The 21,853-nt window shown below is 41.2% G+C and overlaps 1 protein-coding gene across 1 annotated transcript in view; it reads left to right on the top strand.

Moving 5' to 3' along the window:
- The window catches only part of ctnnd2a (catenin (cadherin-associated protein), delta 2a), a 363,618-nt gene that overhangs the window by 284,089 nt on the left and 57,676 nt on the right, over positions 1 to 21,853 (top strand). The window contains exons 16-17 of the mRNA XM_050057274.1: positions 12,857 to 12,974; positions 16,721 to 16,903. Of these exons, the coding sequence (XP_049913231.1) occupies positions 12,857 to 12,974; positions 16,721 to 16,903 (301 nt within the window). The remainder of the gene's footprint in view (positions 1 to 12,856; positions 12,975 to 16,720; positions 16,904 to 21,853) is intronic.

Genomic DNA, 21,853 nt, shown 5'->3' with positions numbered 1-21,853 from the left:
GTTTGAATGCATGTGTGCTCCATCTGGTGGTGACCCTCTGCTGCCTGTGCACCCTCTCTCTCTCCCTCATTCACATACACACACACGCGCACGGTCAGATGCTTGTGCAGAGCCGCCACACACCAGCTGTTTGAGACAAAGTCACTCAGTGGTCATTTGTTCCTTGAGCAACATTAGAGAACCATCTGTCCAAGACTCACTCACATATTTCACATACATGTTGCATGAATCCTCAAACAACTAAGAATGTAGAGAGTGACCAACGTGTGATGTACTCAGTGACTCTCGACTAATTTCCTGGGGTACACAACTGCGCCCTGGAACGGAAAGTCAATGTGAAATAAAAAATGTATAACCTGTCTAGTATCTTTTAAACAGTGTAATTGGTGTAAAACAAGGTCGAGTTCGGCCATGCTTTTATGACTGCCAAGCAGTTCCTGCAGATACCAGGAAGCTTGTTAGCAAACTTTTTCTCACTTATGCGTGGATGCTTCTTTCCAGAAAAATATGAATGTGTTGTTTGCCATTTTACCTTTAAGGATGTTTTTTTTAACTGGGATTATATTTACTGTGGTACTTGGTGTGCTTTTGCATTTTACCATCACACCATTACAGTGAAACAGTTTCCTTTTGGTAGTGTCACTGTGGCTGCTGTGGTCGATACTTTGTCTACACTGATTTAAATTTGAGATCAAATGGAAAGAGATAGATAGCTCACAGCTCACCCCCAAATTAAAAAATACATGTTTTTCCTTTTGCCTGTAGTGCTATCGGTGAGTGATGGAAATATTATGAATATATGAAACTCACTATGCACCAAATAATACATTAGAAAAAGTCAACAGCAAAACAGCCTCTCTTTTTTTTGGATAAAACTACACCCAAACAACACTTTCTCCCAAAGGATTAAATGATGAGATACCATGGCATGTCATGCTATAATGGATTTGGGGATCTCGAAAGACGAAAGCTACAAGGCTGATTAGTTCATTCATAAGATCAACATTTTTTGTAAATAATCTTGTAAATAGTCTTTATCATGTAAGGAGCTTGAGTTTTCTAACTTTTTCCTATGTTTTTCTTGTTCCCTTGTTCTTTCGTTTGTGGATATGTGACATGTGGTGCACAGGCTGTTGTCAATTATTGAGAAACACCCAAGGCTGATTAATTCACTCACACCTGTGCACACCTGTGAAATGGGTGGGGCAGTTTCTATTTAAGCTCAATCTTTGAAATAATGGTGTTGAACGCTCTTGACGAAGGTCCAGGAGGACTGAAATGTTAGTGATACAAATAAACTGTAGAGCTGCACAAAAGCAGAGTGTGGAATTTTATGTTCAAAGACTCACCAAATTTATCACCGTGCAGAAGGAAGTGTGCATCTACTCATGGACGGGAGGCTTGTGCTTGTGACAGTGTGAGATGTAAACATTTATTGTGGTTGCTTAGCTGAGAGCTGTGATGTTAGCTAGCTCAGTGGTGCTAGGTGAGCTAGCATAGATGCACACACAATGATACGGTTGATGGGCGTTGTTCAGGAGAAAGAAACTAGCCCCTACATGAAACTGCTCACAACAAGGTCTGCGGATTATCTTGAGTAAACGGGTCATGATTTCTAGAAAGAGACATTGTTGTTGAGTTTATCAAATGTGCCATCTAGTTCCAGTTTTTTGGAGGGAAGGCAGACACCTCTACAGCCAGTGTATCCAACACTCTGCAACTCACACCAAAACAATCTAGATTAATGTATAGCACTACAGGTAAGAGGAAAATATGTGTTTTTATTTTGGGGTGAGCTAAACTGAACCTTTTAAGTAAGGAATCCAACTTAAATTATAATACATGATTTCAGTAAAGCAGTTCCCGTGTATACTTGTGTGTGAATGATACCTCTTCTGAAAAACAATTAACTATTCCTTCAGTGTGATGGCTTACAAGATATGTAATATCTATTATTCTTAATAGTTCTGGGCATATTCTGTCTATATCGTGAGACAGCAACCATAGAGAGAAGACAGGAAACAGGAGAGACCAGGTTACTTGGTATTCTTACTGTAACAACCTAAATGGTCGCTAGTCCTAAATATTCTTAAAGGTTCTTCCAGGGCACAGCTTCTGTACGTTAGCCAAAGTTGTCTGGAATCTAAAAAATGTGAATGTTTTGTCTCCGTCACCCCTGATATATCTTCATGCATAGCTGTATGCATTTAATTTAATTAAATTGTGCTGCCCTACACTTGCACTGCATCCAGTCAGCTTTTTTCAATTTCTTCACTCCCTTATTTTTGTTGTCATTTGTTTCAAAAACATCTTTGTGTCTCTCTGTATGGCTAATGATGCCGCCCCAGCAGCACTCTAATAAATATTTTAATTTGTTTTTTAATTTCTTTCCCTGTAAGAGGGCTCATGCCACAACACTGCCACCCTTCTCCAGGTTTCCCCTGCAATTAATACCAACAAGCCAAATGTTGTTTATTACGCTTCAGGACATCAGAATCTAATAAATATTACTATTTAATGCCAAACTTTACCACTACTCAGACAAGTAGTACAAATTTTTCAAAACATTCTGAGCCAAAGTGGTGAAAGGGCTTGCTCTTTAGCCCTGGCACCAGTCGCACTTTCCTGTTACTTAACTGCAGCTAAAATAACAACTTTTAAATTCTGAATGGGATGCTAATCAAGTTCTGTGTCTTTTTGCTCAGTAGGTAATTATTTAACGAGGCAGGCTAATGAGTTAGACTGAATTAATGAGGAGTGACATCAGATAGGATGAAGTCTAAGCCTGTAATGGACTCGTTAAATAGTGGAGATTACCGGTTGAATTTAAAGACATTTGCAGACAATGTCATTCACACACACACTCACTCACACACACGTACACACAGAGGTGACTGAATACTAGAATGTAGGTGCACACATACCCTCTCTGAGCGAAGTGTTTTTAGAGTTTGTGCACCGACACGCTGCTTAAAATGTCACCGTCCACACTCGTCGTTCATTGATTTCTGAAATATGCCATCTGATCTGTTCTCTGTCTCTCTCTCTGTCGGAGTGGTAACCATATGCTCCGATTATGTTACCCAGGTCCATAAATCCCTTATGTTACAGTGAGGAAGCTGACTCAAACAAACAAGCGAGCATTATCTTAATATTCCGTGATACAACACAGCAAGATGTGAGAATGCCTAAAGACACTTTACACCCAGAAAAAAAAAGGCAAGCAGGCTATTTTGTGCACAAGAAATCCTGGCCTCGCTGTGTTTGTCAGTAACTGGCACAGAAGGAAAGGCGTGTTGCAGAAATGCACAATATTTCATGCTTCATTACAGAACCACTAGACTTCACGAGCACATGGGCAAAGGCAGCAAGCACACTCACACGCACGTTCACACTTTCTTACATGTACACACACACATGCAGTGTTCATCTGCAGTCCTTGGGGCAGTAGTGTACAGGCCTTTACTGAGTAGTGTGTCCACACAGACACCAGCAGCCAGTGTAGTTGTGTAGCTATGATCATGACATAGTACAAGGCCAATATCAGAATGATTTTATTTCTAGATATTTGGTAGATTGCCCAGGAATTTGCATGGAATTTTAGTCATTAACAAGCTATAGAAAGTCAGAGACCTTGAATGTATGGAGAGTGCATCTTAATTGGGTTCTTTTATGTTAGTGTGCTATGCTACATCATTTCTAATATCTGCAGCATGATAACATACAGAATTGCTTTCTATTTTACAAACATTAGTGGATTCAGGTCTGTTTGGCTTTGCTCATTGTTGTATATCAAGGTCATGGATGAAACCAGTCAACAAAATTAACCCTACCTGATTGGATTAATGCGTCACTCGCAGGCATGTCATTGGTCTGTTTTATAAATTTCAGTCTGAGAACATGTGGCTCTTCAGGAAATGTCACCCAAAACTACTGGTATCTTTTATTATTGTTGCCAGGCGTACGTCTGGACAAGGTTTTGAGTTTGGTCATGTTTGTGCATGTGTGTATCTGTCTGTCTGCAGCTAATCTCACAAACTACTGGACCAATCAGCCTAATAATTTCTGTGCATGTTTATGATTGTATGCTCAAGGATGTCTTGTTGTAATGTTTCACAATCATTGAAAAACCTGTTTCATTGACTGTTTCATACCCTCAACAAAGTCCTCAACAACATCATGTAGCAAAAGGCATTTCCCCTGATTGTCTCAACTAAAATCAAAAAGCTTTACTGTTTGTTGCAGGCCACATCTTGGCTTTTGTTGTGACACAGAAATAGACATTCACAGAAAAGTTTGGTTTCATTTTAAACCAGAGCGCCTGCAGATTAATTCCACACCCTAAATGTTATGATCCACTAAAGTTAGGCAGGATACCAGGTTAAAGTATACGCTTGTTTCATTATCTTTGCCACCATCTTGACTACTAGGGAACCAGGAGGGACAATTCCACCAGGCGCAACTGCGCTGCAGTGTCTAAAGTGGCTGCAGTCAACTCCAGCAAAGGGCACTTTTTTAGTTTTTATTGTGTTTTAGATACGATAAGGCAAAGAAATAGGACATACAACTGCAGAATTGTGCTTCTACAACACCAAGTGTGAAAGTACTAAGCCCAGTTCAGACCAAATATTTGTGGCAAGATGAAACGAGAGAAATTTTGCAGCAGTCCAAACTGGCCGGTCTGAGCTTGCCCTGTCACCTGCTGCTACAGCAGATAAGCTTGTAGTGAAGTCCGCCGGTCAAGTCAAAATGATCACAGACGCCGTGTTTGCTTGCTGCAGCAGGTGCTCCGTCCCCACTGAGACCTCTGTGGGGGCGGGTTGCTGCTGCTGCTTGCTGTATGTCCTTATGCCCCGCCTACACAAACACACTCTCATTGACTGATTAATTGGTGCTGGTTATTTATATTATTGTGACGTATTGATCATGAATACAGTCCATCTGATGTTCGTTTGGTTTAAGTTTTTCACAATTACATCACTGCTACAAATGCAGCTGTAGCCAGTATCTCACTATCACTATCCTCATTCATATTTTAAGAAGCTACAAATTATATCCAGCCGCAAAATAAACCTGAAAAGCTACAAATACAGCAGAGTTACAGAGAGTTGTTGCATAGAGATGATACACCATCTCATCTAGTTGTATCGGTGTGAAGTGTCAGGTATTTAAACGTTGCAGAATGGCACATTGCAAGTAGTTGCTTGTTTCAATTCATCTCGTTGCAAATTTTTGGTCTGAACTGGGCTTTAGTATACTGGAGTGTTAAAAAAACTGCGCTTGCATGACATGGTCTGGCTGAGTGAAACTAGCCAGCTTTACATTAAAAAAAAAAACATATTTGGAAGGCCTCAAACTGCCCCATTGTCTATATTTATCCACAGAAAGAGAAAGCAAAGTAATGCATGCTTAAGTTAAGGCTCTGTCTGTGTGGAGAAGATTTACAATAGGGAAACAGGAGCTTGCCAAATGTTGGAAAAGTGCCTTCAAGTCTCTTTTTCCCCCTTGTTTTCAGTAAGAACTTTAAATTCTCGTCCAATCTATATATATAACGGAAGCAAGGGCATTTTCAGGCGCTCATTCTGTCTTGACTGTACATCAATACTGGCAAACACTACCATTTCCTGAAAGTTCTCTTACTTAAACATTTATGTTGCACAGCAAGTTGCCTTCGCCTCCGCCCATGATAAAGCATCAGATAAAAAAACTTGATGGAAATCACAGTAGAAGTCAGCATATTCATGGCTGAGCGTTAAAGCAATAAATAATCCACCCTCTTTCTTTCTCACCCACCCACCCCCTGTCTTCAGCGCTTAAACATTAGTCAAGGTGAAGTGTTTTCACTGTTCTGTTGTTTTATATTGACTCGACAGAGAGTTGTGTCTCTGCTAAGCGGGTTTTCCATCGTGTGCTTGTTTGCCCATTAGCATTCAAAGCGGGTGAAAATGACTTGACCTTCTCTTGAAGTTTTAATTGAGTTCCTGTGTCTTCCTCCCTCTCGCTCGTTCCTCTCTTTCTCATCAGTACAATAAATGATTGACCTCATCTCATAGACTGGCGAAACAGCTGTGCATGATCTCTTTATAATGCCAATGTGATGGATGAACTTATTCACTCGTACTATCGCTTCGTCTCTTTGTTCACACCTCTATTGTCTTTCTCATCTGTTTTTTTGACATTTCACCTTTTAAAGTAAGATGTTTAAACTCCTGTTGCCAAACTTCAGTAATTGGTTTGTTAATTCTTTTGATTTTTTGCTCTCTGTTATGCTAAGCTGTCTACACCCGTATCCTCTTATCGGTCAGGTAGCATAATGGAGGTTCACTGCAGTATTGTCCTCAAGTAAAGGTTCAGTGTGTAACAAGCAGCCAATAAATATGTAGACATGAAAACATGAAAGCCTTTGCTGGATGTTTACACAGTTGTATTGTAGTTAATAATGGAGTGGTATGATGACACTGACATACTCATGTTTTACTCCCTGATCCCTTTTAAACACAAGAAACAGCTGTGTGGTTTGATAATGTTTAAATACAGCTTTTTTTCCAGGGATGGCAAAGGCATGACCCTTGCTACTCTCCCTCTGATTGGCTAGCACTTGTTGCCTTTGTGTGTTGCATTGGTTAGGTTTACGCAAAAATAGTGGGACTGGTTAGGGCACGAATGTCAGAGTACGCCAATCAGAGGTAGAGTAAGGAAGATAAGGATGGGTCATGTTTTAGTCATCCTATGACAACAAACACCTGCCTACTTGTTTGGTTAAGTTTAGGATAAGAATTATGGTTGGCTCTTGTCTCATTAAATATTTTATGTAAAGCAATGAGATGACTTGACATTTCGTACATACTTAACATAAAATAACGTTGGGGTTTAAATAACCTTGCTCCTCCATACATCAGAGATATTCTATCATTTTATGTTCCAGCCAAATCACTAAGGCCCTTTTTTTTTTCTATGTTTCTCGTGTGTCCCATAATAGTACTGGCGAGAGCGCTTTCTGTCTTCATGCCCCTAAACTGTGGAATTCGCTATCCTTTGGGCTGCATTCGTAAGTGCTATATTGTAGGCAACTGGACTTACTTGCATTTCTTGAAGACGTTTCGTCTCTCATCCAAGAAGCTTCTTCAGTTCTAAATGACTAGTATAGAGTTGCAGGCTATAAACCCTGTGTGGGTGTGGATTCCTGCAGAGTCGTAGGGGTCACGTGAGAACTTAGTTTTAGAGTCGTTAAGGTCATAATGTGAGTCGTTGACCCACCTGGCCACCATGTGAGTCGTTAGGGTCAGGTGGGACCAGGGGTGGATGGGTGTGAAGTTGTCTGGGGAGGGATCCCAAGACGACTTCACACCCATCCACCCCTTTGCATTGTAGGTGGGTGATAAGTAGTGTCTTACTTACTTACGATTACCATGGCCTGGATGACTGAGAATCTTCACAGACACTTTGGGCTGCATGTTTGTATGAAAGGTGCTTTGTATATAAAGTTGACCTGAGTTTTGGTTTCACAGAAGATGCAATTGTGGTTTCAGACACAGTTTTAAACATGTCGTGAGACAGTTATAGTTGAGCTCCGTGAGCACAGGTTTAGGCAACAAAATTATGCAGTTAGGTTTCAGAAAAAAAACCCATCATGGTTTGGCATGATATAACGTAACATGACATATGTCAAATGACATGTGTCACGTATGGTACTTCACGTACATCACTAGCATAGCATGCTACACATACTAGCATACTAGGCTATATTGTTATCTAAAGACGTCAACACTGACTTCAGGACGTGGACAATCACCTCTCGCCCACCTTGTAGGGACGTCTTTGATATTTTTACAGCTTTGTGCTGACATTATTGCTTTTAATGCTATGTCACGTCACTTCCTTTTCTGTTCCTGTAATATTTACTACAGCAGCTAGAGGACACTGCTCCCAATAAACTTCAGTATGGGCAGTAATAACCTGCTTGCACGGTGGTCCTAAGCGGTGGTTCTTTTTCGATGAAAGCTGGCTACTGTTTGTGATTGGCTTGCCGTGACATTCTCACTGTGACACTAACCAATCTCACTCCACTTGCCTGACCCTCACCAACCCAACAAACAAAGGCAATGAGTACTAGCTAGTCAAAAGGAGATTGGGTCATGCCTTCACCATCCCAGTAAAACATTTTTTGGCCACCTTACTCAGATGGACTTTGTCGCTCTTTATACTACGTCACTTGAATTCCTCCTTTGCTTCCATCATATGAGGAAGAACAGCCTCCAGCGTGTAGGTCACATGATCACAGCCCCATTGCTCACGACTATGTGGGCTGCATATGAATTATAGTGCGTTACTTTTTGTCGGTATAAATATGAACAGTGAATGAAAACAGCCTGAACAAGCAGACATTACTCAAACACAAGTCAGATTTGATCCATTCTCAGTCAGAAGCAGCACAGAAATGAATACTGAGATGGCCAAGTTGTTATAGCATCACAATCAGCTTTTCATGGACTTAACAACAATAGCAGTCGTCCAATACGGCCACCAGAGGATGTATTGTAGTAATAAGCTCAAAACCTCAACACACACATCCACTTAAGTGTACCTGCCTCCTGTGAGCAATGTATTCCCACTCTACAACTATCACTACACTAATGGTGACAATATTGTGTAATATAACAATTTTAGAGGACATCACGCTCCCCTTTCATTGTCACCATGAACAGAATTGACAGGAATTGATTTGGCACATTGTGACTATGCCGAGGAAATATACTGAGTGGTCATGACAATGAGATTTTAAGACGGTGTGTACACATTTGTCACTTTGGCATTTACACACAGACAGACACACACATGCTTGCTATGGCTCTAAAGGCTGTCTACAGCTCGGTACACACAGAGGCACAGTCTATACTCACGTAGAAACATTTCTTGCTTTTATATTTCAGTGAATGCTATTTTTGAGCAGGAGATTGACTGAGGGAGTTTATTAAGCTGTCTTTGGAAAATGAACTTCTAAGAAAAAAAAAAAAAAGCTGTCTGTGAAGTTGTCTTGTTTTGAGTACAAACCTGCCTGTTATTTTGTCTTCATGGCACCATGTAAGCACAAGTTTATACCGTGTGTCAAAATGATCTTTAATTATATTTCTAGCGTGGCTCCCTTCCAAGTTGTTGTTCAAGTTCAAATATGTTTATTTATTTCTCAAATTTCTGGTCCTATATCATAGGATTGACCATCCAAACGGGAACTGCCCATTGGTTCGACATCCCATTGTTCCGACCATATTAAACCCATTGTTCCGAAGTCCGTTCCGAAATCATCATGATGCCCTGTGGTTAAGGTCTGGTTAGGTTTAGGCACAAAAACCACTTGGTTAGGGTCAGGAAAAGATCATGGTGTGGGTTAAAATGAAAAAGAAAGTGACAAACACATAAACCGTGAGCCTGCTCCGCCTCAAGCCGGTCGCGGCGCACCATACGCCCGCCACAAGCCGTTCAGCACCGCGGACAGTCGGACTAATGGGATGTCGAACCAATGGGCTGTCGAACCAATGACATGGACCCCATCCAAACTATGTCCAGTTTCGTTAATATAGTGTGTATGAAGTGTTACATAAATCATACAGCATCATAATTAATCTCTGTAGAGTCATTCTACTGCAGTGTTATTCTCTGGTCAGTAGATAATGTTGTGTGACCTTAAATGAACTCATCCTCATACAATGGTTCACATGATATCTAACGAAGTAGTGCTCCACGAATGATGTCACGTGCTAGACATAAAGTAACATAGGTTAGGTTTAAGAAAAGGAACATGGTGACCATGTGCCTTAAAATGACTCAAAGTTCACTTGGTACAGAACACACCTCCTGGGGGAGACGTCCTGTGTTTTGTGACCCATCCACCTCCACAGCCTTCCTTCTTATGTGACTACTTCCTTCTTTACTCCCATCAGCACATATTTAAAGCCTTCCCAAAAATGTGATTTATACGTGAATTACTGCCTCATGATTACGTGGGATATGGACAGATTTGGTACATTACTATTTGTAGGAAAATGTACAAACAGTGCATTAAAACAGCCTGGACCAAGGTACAAAAACATCCAGCCACGTCTATTCATCGTCGTGGTGCTGAAGGGAAATACAATTTTCCATCTATCTCATGCCACACACCTCAGTTTCATACTGTCTTTATTGACACAGGCAAATGAATCAGTGTCTGGGACTGAGTGTATCTGTATCACAGGCAGCCTCGTGTTGACACACATGTCAATGTTCATCTCCAGTCTATGGGGTAATATTGTACAGGCCTTTCCAGAGCAGTGTGTCCACACGAACACAAGCAGCCAGTGTAGTTATGGACGTGGCATAGTACAAGGCCAATATTAGAATATTTTTTATTTCTGCTTATTTAGTAGATGGCACAGGGCTTTGCATGGAATTTTAGTAACTAACGAGGTTTAGAAAGACAGGGACCTTGACTGTGTTGAGAGTACATCTTGATCATCTGCTATATAAGTTCTAATATCTTCAGCATAGAAACACACAGAATTGGTTTCTATTTTACAAGGATCAATGGATTCCAGTGTGATGTGTCTTTGCTCACGTGAGTCAAGTTCATGGATGAGATCAGTCACCAAATTAACCCTGCCTGATTGGAGTAATGTCTGAGAACATGTGGCTCTTCTGGCAATGTCACCCAAAACAATTCATTCATTCATTCATTTTCCATAATAGCTACTCCACCCTGGGGTTTGAACCCCCCTCTCCAAAGATATTTACATCTACAGGGTGTCCGCGGGGTCTTAAAAAGTATTAAAAGTTGATAAATCAAATGTGGGAAAATTAAGGCCATTAAAAAGTATTAAAAAGTCTTAATCGCGATTTTATGAAGTATTCAATTTTCTTGGCATTCAAGCTTTGACAGAAAGTATCCATGAAAAAAAAGGTCAAAAAAAGTTAATAACTTACAAATTATGGCGAAAAGATAGTTTCTTGCAACCCTAGAATTAAGATAAAAATATTCACAAACGAAAAAACACTTCTGGTTGCTGATAAGTAGTGTTTAACTTTTGATTTAACACTAAAAATTAAAACCCTCTGCGCGCACTGCAGCGCAAGCAGACAGATGCGCGACTCAGAACAGCATGTGTCACTGACACCAGACTCAGAGCACAGCGGACCGTTGGAAAATGTCACCATCAGCATATTTTACATCAATAAAATCTATTTTATAATTATTTTGAATCACATTGTTGAAAGAATTTAGCCGTCTGTGTTCAAGCAGGATAATAGGTCTCCATTCATTGCACGTCGGGCTTTCTATTTCCTTGTCGGAGATGTTTTCTTTTTAAATAACCAACCAAAAACAGTCAGTCAATTAAAAACACAAACTGGAACTGGAACATGAAATCTTATATGTCTAACAGACATTGCATCTCGTTCTTTGAGTTTACATATGGCTGAAGGGGAAAAAAAAACAACAAGGTTGAATATTCAAATTTTTTTTTTCACAATCGAATCCCGTGCCATCGAACGAAGCTTCAATTTTTTTTGGGTCAGCCCTAAATCCCACATGCAAGGGGCTAGCCATAAGGTTGCTGTTTTCAGCAAGTTGTCCTTGAATAGCTGATGTTGAGCTGTAGAGCTGTGTTACTTGTTATGACCTAAGGTGTATTTTAATAAACCTGCCTTTGTTTTAATTTATTCTTTCAGGCTTCATTCCTTCTCAGCTTATCTGAGTTCTGTTGTTTGTGCTCCATTGATTTAATTGCAAACTACAACTGTTTAGTAAGTTAAAGATGCGTTGCTGCTAACGACAGCTTGAAGTAGCGATGAGGTCTTAAGGTTTTTTTGGAAGGTCTTAAAAAGTCTTAAAAAGGTATTGGTCAGGTGTGTGCATGTGTGTATCTGTCTGTCTGCAGCCAAACTACTGGACCAATCAGCCTAATATTTTGTGTGCATATTTACGACTGTAAGCTCAAGGACCGCATGTTGTTGCTGTGTTTCAAAATTGCTGAAAAGCCTGTTTTATTGGCTGTTTCATAGCCTCACTGACTACTGACTCCTCACTCATCTTAACCGGCCAGTACAGGCCACAAGTCCTCATCAAAATCATGTAACAAAAGGCATTTCCCCATGGTATTGTGTTCAGGACGGGAAATACAATTTTCTATCTATCTTTTGCTGCGCACCTCAGTTTCATATTTATTTTATTGACACAAGCAAAATGAGTCAATGTCTGGGACTGAGTGTCTCTGTATCACAGACAGCCGCATGTTGAAACCCAAACAAATCCAACCCAACACCACCCACCTGTACCTCAAGTTCAATTAAAATTCTATTCATTATTTCTGTGCATCATATTGGCAAAGCCCCTAATAATAAATGGTACAATATTGTCAAATTATCAAAGCAGCGTTGGTGTGAGTGTTGGCTGTGAAGTTCAGGAACCAACTGTCTGACTAAAGCAGCTTTCTTTTTTCTCCCTCCTCTTTTTTTTTTTTTGGACTCAAGTCAAGTGCTTTAAATTGAGGCGAGCCTTCGGGGCATAGATTGAGATGTATCCAGAATTTTAATGTTCCCTTTTCAATTGTTTAGTTTAGGGAGAGCTGCCAGGTTCCCTGGTATCTGTCTCTCACTCACTCACACACTCTCTCTCTCTCTGCTTTTCTACACCTCTTGTTACCAGCTTTCTTTTTTCTTTCATCTGTCTTCCGGTCTTATCTTCTCTCCTCACCAACCCTCTTTCTTTGCCCATTTGTTTTTCTCTTTCTATTTGGCAAACACACAGACACATGCACACATACTCTGACCTGTGTTCTTTGTGTGTGTGTGTGTGTGTGTGTGTGTGTGTGTGTGTGCGTTGCAGGAATGTAAGCTCCGCAGGTGAGGAGGCGAGACGAAGGATGAGGGAGTGTGACGGCCTGACAGATGCTCTGCTCTACGTCATCCAGACCTCTCTGGGCAGCGGCGAGATCGACAGCAAGGTGTGTGTGTGTGCTAACTTTGAGCATCTAGGCTTGTGTTTATGTAATGTGCATGACTGTGTCTGCATGAATTCATTCATGCTCTTATCTTTCTCCATCAGTTGTGCTTTAAAAGATTATCATATAGTAAATGCGCTCTTTCAAACTAAGTCATGAAGTTGTGCTGCAGGAGAGAAAGGTGTCTCGTTACTTCTCTCGTAGACAAACTGGTGAAATCTCATTGCACAGGAGGTGACAAATAAAAAAACAACAATGGCTGAACCCCTTTTACTGCCAGCAGCAACAAGGAAGACAAATTTTAGTTTTCAAAGAGGGTGCAGTTCATCACCATGTTTTATTTAGGGCAAATTAAAGCTCTCAGATTCAAAGTGTTGCAGCACTTCTTGCTGCCAATTTAGCTCTGCCACTAGTCAAAGTTGAGCGAGTTTATGTTCACTTTTTGTTTTTTTCAATGTGTGAGGACACGTTCATGTCGACGTGGAGTGTATATGTGTGTTCATGACACAGTATGTGTGGGCAAGTCAATACTACATAAACAGTGTTGTGGATGGCTGACTTCTCAAGGTCTCCCTGTCTCCCAGCCTCTCCAAATGGCCATCCTTAATCACTGCTTAACTGCCCGCCCCTCTTCACCATCTGACTGCAGTCACCAGAGGAGTACTGCTGTCGCCACAGTAACAAAGACTGATTGGCAGGTGAACCAGCACGTGGTCACTGTTGAAACAGCGATGAACATTAGCCTTGTGCTCTTTATGTACTGCGTTTTTCTCTTCTTTTTTTCCAAGACCTGTTCTGCCATACCTCCTCCTCACACTATCTACTGTTAATGGCAGACTCATCTGATCTATCATTAAGAATAAATACTAGAAAATAGATCTCAAGGATTCAACAACATATGATTAATATAAAGTAGCACCGCAGATTATTTTTAAAAGGATGTATTTGTAACATCAGTCTGAGCAGAAATTATTAAAAAACTCCAGATGAGGATGTTCAAGTAACATTATAACTGATTATCTACCAGTTCATGTGCCCATTTACTCGTATAATCAGTTCGTCTCGGTTAGTGCTCTCACAAAAATTCCCCACACCATCACTCTCAGGATTCTTCAGGATTTGCGTTTTGATCATCAAGACGGTCTCAGCTCCCTCCTGCTTGCCTTTCATGTTCACAGATCCAGACAGAAATGCGCCAGATCAGAGGAATATTCACTATATGTAATGTGAAAATTATGTTTTATAGTCGGGCGTCCCATTAAACACAATCTACAGATTGCTGCTATTATGCTGTGAGGAATTGCACAGATGTGAAGAAGTTTTAGAGACATTTAAATAGGTTTCACAGTATGTACTGGCACACAGCTAAGAGCCAATTAACTTAACTGATAAAGTCATTTGACTGGTGCGAGACCTAATGCCAGTTACATACTGCACAATATTCTTTCTGTTATGATGGCCACTGTGTTAGATTAGGCAATTATAAAGTCATAAAATCTTGCTGTGACTTGGCTAAGAGACACGACAGACTATACATTGGTCCCTGAACAGTCAAAGCTTGTTGTCTTTCACGATGCGTATTATGCCATGGGGACGGAGGTGCAAGGAGCTGACTTCCAGGAGCAAGAATGTAATCAAAGGATAGGCTTGTGTTTGATGCTGGCTGTCTTGTGTTCGGTTGTCGTCAACTGTTACACACTTCATGAGATAAAACAATTGATTGACACTGCTCACGGCCATTATCGTTCTCAATCCAAGCCGACACCCTACGAAAGGTGGGTCTGGCTGTAATTTGTATTATGCTGTCTGAACCAGGCAGTAGGCAAATCAAACTACAAACATAATCAATGCAGTGAAATACTGACATTTTCTAGATTATATGATGTCAATATTCAACATTCACTCATTAAAGATTCATACTTTTATTTTGGGTTTCTACTAGCACATGTTAACATGCTTTAACACAGTATTTTCCTATGAGGTACACTTAAACTGATACTAATTTATGTGGGTATTTTTTAAGACTAAAAACTAACCAATAAAGGCAGCATTTGCTCAGCATCATTTCATTTTATGCAGATGATCCAGAGGTTCTCTATCCGGAAGTTATTGCAAACAAGCATTGCGATTTGGTCTACGAAAGCTTCTAAACACAACCAGACATGTTCCAGCAGGAATATGATCCAAATACAGCGAGAAATTTACGACATCTGCAACCACAGTTACAGGTTTCCCTGACCCATGACTGGCAGGGCATACATGATGATGGCTCGGACCTTGTTCTTTCCATTCAGCCAATTTTCAGGACCTGCCTTACTCTGTGTAGGTATATAGCTTTGGCTGTTTTCTTTGCAGCCTCTTCATGGTTCCCATTTGCCTGCAGGATCCCAAGGTATTTGTAGCTGTCCTGAACATTTGCAATGCTGCTGTCTGGTAGTTCAACCCCTCGGTTCTGGTCATCTTGATGTCATCCATGTAGAGGAGGTGACTGGTGGTTGCTCCACTTCGGAAACAACCATCAGTCACCTCCTCTACATGAATGACATCAAGCTGTATACATATATACTGTATATGTGTATATATATAAAAAAAATAAGGGAAAGCATAATAGGTCCCCTTTAAAAGTGCCATACAAAGGTCATACAAACGAAACCTTATAACTGAAATAACTGTGGTTTTGTATTCATTTTTTTTTTTACTAGATTCTTACACAGTTAATAAGAATGGGATTTTCTTTTGTAAGATTGCTGCTCAGTAGCTGACCCCAACCTCTGACCTCCCCGTGGACACACGAAGTACTGTGTAATCATTTTAATACCAAAGTCAGGAGTCTTTTTATTCCCTAAACCACGCAGCCGGAAAGAACAGCTCAAGGAATAAATGTGAAATAACAGATCGAAATATGAAATGTCAAAGTAAATTGTAAATAAAATGTAACTTCTCCTACATCATTCTATAATAGCATGTGAATAGAATTTCAGACATGACTGCAGCTCGCTGGAGTGAGACATTGTTTTGTTTGTTGCATCTCTTGAGGCCGTTCAATTACACTCCTTAGTTGTTTTTGTGTAAACCAACGGTCAGACAGAGAGAAGATTGATGATTCGTCTTTGTTAATTTCCACTCTGTTGACTCGATGACTCCCCTTTCTCACTGATACTGAACACACGCATGCGAGTACACACGCTCAGTGAAAGTACACACTTAAGCGTAGACACCACACACTGTAGGAATTAGTTTGCTCTCGTTCAGGCACACTCCTCGGCTGGCAGGCTCGCCTCTAAACTTGGTGTTTAATGGGGTGTGATACGATATATTGGGCTTGTCATTTTTCCTCATTTACCTGAGTTTCTTCTAATCTCATTTCAAAGTCAGTGCTAACAAAATACAGAAGCATATTACCTGTGAGATTATCTTTCTTTCCTTTCCGTCGCTCTCTGTCTCTCAGTCTCTCCGTCTGTCTGGCTCGTGGGTGGGGGGTGGAAGGCCGATAGTGTAAAAGTGTGAGAGTGGGCGTTTTTTATCAGTATGCTTTGACTTTGAGTTTGCTCTGTGTTTTCAAGCGAGATGTTTCATTAAATGCCATCAAACGCAAATCTCCCACCTCAACTTTCTCACTTTATTCATTTATATCTCTCCTTTTTTCATCTCCTCATGCTTCTCCCTACTCTCTCTCTCTCTCTCTCTCTCTCTCTCTCTCTCTCTCTCTCCTACCTCACTTCATCTCTCCCGACTCTCTTTATCTCCAGACTGTAGAGAACTGTGTTTGCATCCTGAGGAACCTGTCGTACCGCTTGGCAGCCGAGACGTCCCACGGCCAGCAGGGGGGGCTGGAGGAGCTGGATGGTCTGCTCTGTGATGCCAACGGCCGTGACGGAGAGAGCTCTGGCTGCTGGGGCAAGAAGAAGAAGAAAAAGAAGGGAGCTGATCAGGTAAGGGGAGAGATTAGAGGAGATGATGTAGAAACATAGATTGATGGGGTGGGCACAGTGAATAAAAAAAGTTGAAAGTGATGTTGGTATTGGGCAACAGGAATAGCTTCAATGCTCCTTGGCATAGATTCTACAAGGTTGTGGTACTCTACTGGAGGAATAAACACCACTCTTCCTCATTTGATTTTGGGTGATGGTGGTAAGTTCCCTGACACAGAAAGTCAATGGTCAGCTGTCGGTCAATGTTGGGGCGTTGCTAAGTGTCTGTCGCCCTAGTTTTTGTGGTGTGTGCCACACCGTCAGCCCTTGTTGGCTTTTTGTTGGCTGATTCAGCATGTCTGAATCGGTGTTGGAGCACCCGTCAGTGAATGTAATCACTCATCACAGTTCAGCTCAGAGCAGAGAAGAGAAACAGAAATGAGAAAGGCCGACAAATGGCTAAAGTCAAGATGACGTGAGATCAAGACAAACTTGTTATATTAGGTAAAATAATTTTTCTAGCCATTTAGAGCTTCAGCAGACACAGTTTGTAGTTGTTTGTGTAGTTTGCTCGCACACAGTACATATCCTTTGTTCTTCTAACATCAGCTAGTCAACTTCCTGACTAGCTAACTAGCGTCTTGAATCTGTCCTGTCAGTCTTCCAATTTCCAATTTTGAATGACGAATACAGACTACAGCCACCTTCTCATGGATGTATAAAGAATATTGGACACAGCGTTCTCTGTTTATTTCTATGAAAGCTGCTCCTTGGCGCATGAGGCCAAAAAAGTTTGACCTATCGGGTGTAAACTTACCCGGATCCTCTGCATTGATGGGCCCATGGGCTTGATCTTGTCTGCATCCAGCTCTGCCTGTCTTACTGTGTATCCTTCAATACTGCTCAATAATTCGACTATCCAACCTGAATCAGATAGTCGTCAACAAAATATTAGCCATTTTGTTGTGTCACGCTTGGCTTGGGTGGGACTCCTGTTTGATTTTAAATGTTATTAATAAAGAATCCCTCTCTTCCTCTTCTCTCTCTGTCTCTGTAAATAGTCTGTGTCAATGTGTGTCATGTGTTTTATGCCCATAGGGAAGAGGGGAAAGGACACGGTGTAGCCAGTGAGCTGCATTAGGCTGGAGAGCTGATGGCAAATAATGGATGAAATAAAACAAAAATAAAGCTTTGAATCTCAGGCTTGGATCTCATATATCAGTCCATTGGGTCTTAAGGACGCAAGTACGGGCTTTGTTTGTGTGTCTGTTTCAAGCCCATGGACAATTCTGTGGTGATTTTGTGGTGATTGTGATTCTCAAAATAATTTAGACAGACATCTCTCTCCCAATGTACGTTTATGGGAGGAAGTATTTTGGGGCCCAATGGCATCACGTGACAAGTAGTTGTAAGTCCACTGTTTGGCTGCTATGAAAATTGGCTTCAAAGCCTGGGGGCCTACGTTTGCTGGTATGGAGAATTATTTTCTTACATGCAGAACATTCGTGCTAGTTGGCAGTTGGCTGTAGTCTTTGCGGTTTGTTTAAGTTCTTTGGTGCTGGTTTGGTGTGTCTGGGCCTTATCACAGTCCAAAATCAACCATTGGTGGTCAGTTTGGTTGAGATCATGTGGCTGTAAAGGCCATAGCATAGGAATCGCATCATTTAGTACTCAGAATATTCAGTGACCCCCTTGTGCTTTGTATAGAAGCATCCGCATTCATTATGGTTCTCCACGTGTTTATTCTGGGATTTACTTTCATTCATCCCCCATCTGTATATATACACACGGGTGCAAAAAGAAGACAGCTTTTATGATGAAGCAGGAACGCAGTGTGAGTGGTGGAAGCAGCCGCGCCTTCAACAGGGAGATGTGTGGTAAATAATGGAAGACAGGGATGAAAATCACAGATCACAGAGTATTATGCAAGCTGAGTTGAAAGGCATTGGCTTCTTTTATAATGTATTAACTCATAAGCCAATTTTTCACTGCTTTTTTTTTTAAAAAAAATCACAGTTTATGTATTTGAAACTTTCTAACCTAACTTCTCTTGTCAAAAGCTTCATCATTCTTAGTTTATTTTTTTACTCTCCCTCTTCCCCGCTGTCTACTCTGTTATGCCCTTTTCAGGCTGTTAAGGTAGAGGTGGACTACCCTCCATGGACGAGACCTAATGTTTTGCTGAAGTCGAAAGCGCACCTGAACAGCCTGCAGAGCTCTTAGTGCGTGGATGTTCGAATTGTCCATGGGCTTGAAACAGACACACAAACAAAGCCCGTACTTGCATCCTTAAGACCCAATGGACTGATATATGAGATCCAAGCCTGAGATTCAAAGCTTTATTTTTGTTTTATTTCATACATTATTTGCCATCAGCTCTCCAGGCTAATGCAGCTCACTGGCTACACCGTGTCTTTTCCCCTCTTCCCTATGGGCATAAAACACATGACACACATTGACATGGACCATTTACAGAGACAGAGAGAGAAGAGGAAGAGAGGGATTCTTCATAAATAACATTTAAAAATCAAACATGAGTCCCACCCGAGCCCGAGCGTGACACAACAAAATGGCTAATATTTTGTCGGAGACTGTCTATAGTCTGTCTATACACCAATATGAGAGTGAGGGGTAGTAGGTAGTGAGATAGGCACAGACTGAGGAGAAGGGTAGAAGCCAAGAGACTGGGTCAGAGAGAGAGACAGGGGATTGATGTAGGGAAGAAACCAGACAGGAGAGACAGATAGAGAGAGACACGGGCGGTGATGTTGTCTCCTTATCATTTATTAGAGGTTCGGACAGCAAGGCCAAGGAGCAGCACTGAGCCTAAACTGGAGCTACACACTCCTAAACCAGTACTGGAACACACACACACACATTTCTTTATTTATTTTCTTGCTATCAGGGAAATTCTACGGGTTTCTGCTTTGTTTCAAGACATGTCTCCTGAAAGTTCTTAAGCCCAGTTCAGATCAATGATTAGCGACAAGATGAAACCATTGTAGAGAAAGTTGCAGCGGTGTGAACTGGCTGTCTGAGCTCGACTCAAGCCAGCTGATGGTGTCACCTGCAACTCCGCTGGTCAAATAGCCGATGGCTAGTTTTAGAACCTAAGGCTGGTCACCTGTTTCTACAGCCGATCGGCTTGTACTGAAGTCTGCTGGTCAAGTCAAAATGACCACAGACGGCGTGTTTGCCTGCTGCAGGTGCTCCATCCCTGCCAAACCCTCTGTTTTCGTCACTACTACAAATGCAACTGTAGCCAGTATCTCACTATCACTATCCCCATTCATAATTTAAGAAGCTACAAATAATATTCAGCCACAAAATAAGCCTGAAAAGCTGCAAACAAAGCAGAGAGTTGTTGCATAGAGATGATACACCATCTCATCCAGTTGCTGTCAGGTCTCGTTGCGAATCTTTGGTCTGAACTGGGCTTTCAGGCAAATAATACAACTTTAAAAATGGCACAAGTGATTTTTTAAAAATAAATAAAGATGAATTCGGCAACATTTCACATTCTTGCCCCAGAACTGCAACACAGATGGCAAATCATCGAGTGTTCTCTCTTGATTAATGGATAACAATGTCGGTATCCAGCTGTCTGACCAGACACTTTGAATGTGAATGTGTTATTTACATTACTGGCATTTTGAGGACAGGGCAGCTGCAGCTCAGCAACCTGATCAAGTTCCCCACAGCAGACAATGTGGAGCTCAAGCTGCAGTGAATTTAGCGGCGTTGGTGTTTTATGATTCTTAACCATGCATACACAGAAGATAAAAAAGGACATATGGGAATTCACCTTATTTAAAAAAAAACTTATTTGAATGCTGCATATGAACCAGTTTCTTGCACTGAGGCAAATACATTTGAAAATGTTTGATATACTTAATCTTTTGAGAATCCAAGATACACAAATTAACATTATGCATTCAGATTTAGTATGTAGGATGTCTCTAGGCAACAGAAAGTACTCTACTGTGAAAGAGTTGATGCCTCTTGTTATAGCGCCTCTACACACTTCAAACTATAAGATGCCTTTGATTTTTTGATCAGAGAATCTGTGTACAGATAAAAACATGTGCACACACACACGGTCACACACACACACACACACACACACAATCCACAGCACCTCTCTCAAGACACACACTAGCCTAGTTTACCTTGAGACAAGGGGAGGAGGAGAAGCAGTAGAGCGAAACCAAGGAGGTCGATAGGGAGAGGAAAAACTGAGAACTGGGAGAGAAGGATGGAAATAGAATAAGAAATTAGGGAGTAAGGGAGGCGAGCAAGAAATAAAAAAAGAGAGAGAAGCCAAGGGAGAGATTGAGAGAAAGAATCAACAGGAGAGAAAAGGGGGACGAGATATTAATGACAAGCAGGAGAGGAGAGAAATAGAAATGAAAGGGGAGAGAGAGAGAGAAAGAGAGCTAGCTGTGGGTTCATGCCTATGTGAAAGAGGTGTGGGCATGTCACTCAACAAAGAGGTTCAGACATCAAGGGACTCCATTGTAGTGGAGGAGAGGAGGAGGAGGATGGAGGTAAAGGGGAAGAAAGGTGCGAAGCTTTAGGTTTATGTCTCAAAGCAAATGTAGGAGGGAAACATTCTCTCATAGTCACTGTTTTCAGACGCATCTCTTTCCTCTCTATTTTTTGCCCTCTCCCACCTCTCTCCTCTATCACCATTCTCTCCCTCATAGCAGCATGACAGGGGGTGATTTACTCAGTGTCTCTGGCTTTTTAATAGGTCAGGGTGTACTGAGTGGAGATGTAGTAATGCATTCACTTAGACACACAAGAATACACATCCACAGATACCTCTCTTTCATAAATATTGCAGGTATGAAATCAGATGAATGCGAGGAGTGGGGAAACTGAATGACTGCTGCTGTTTGCTGCTTCGAAATTCACTGCTTAGGTGTATTGTTAGTTCAGGGGTATTCAGTTAAAATTCAAAGCGGTAGA

Source organism: Epinephelus moara, chromosome 11, assembly GCF_006386435.1.
Source record: "Epinephelus moara isolate mb chromosome 11, YSFRI_EMoa_1.0, whole genome shotgun sequence".
In the NCBI taxonomy this organism is placed as follows: domain Eukaryota; kingdom Metazoa; phylum Chordata; class Actinopteri; order Perciformes; family Serranidae; genus Epinephelus; species Epinephelus moara.
This window is presented reverse-complemented; position numbering and strand designations above follow the sequence as displayed.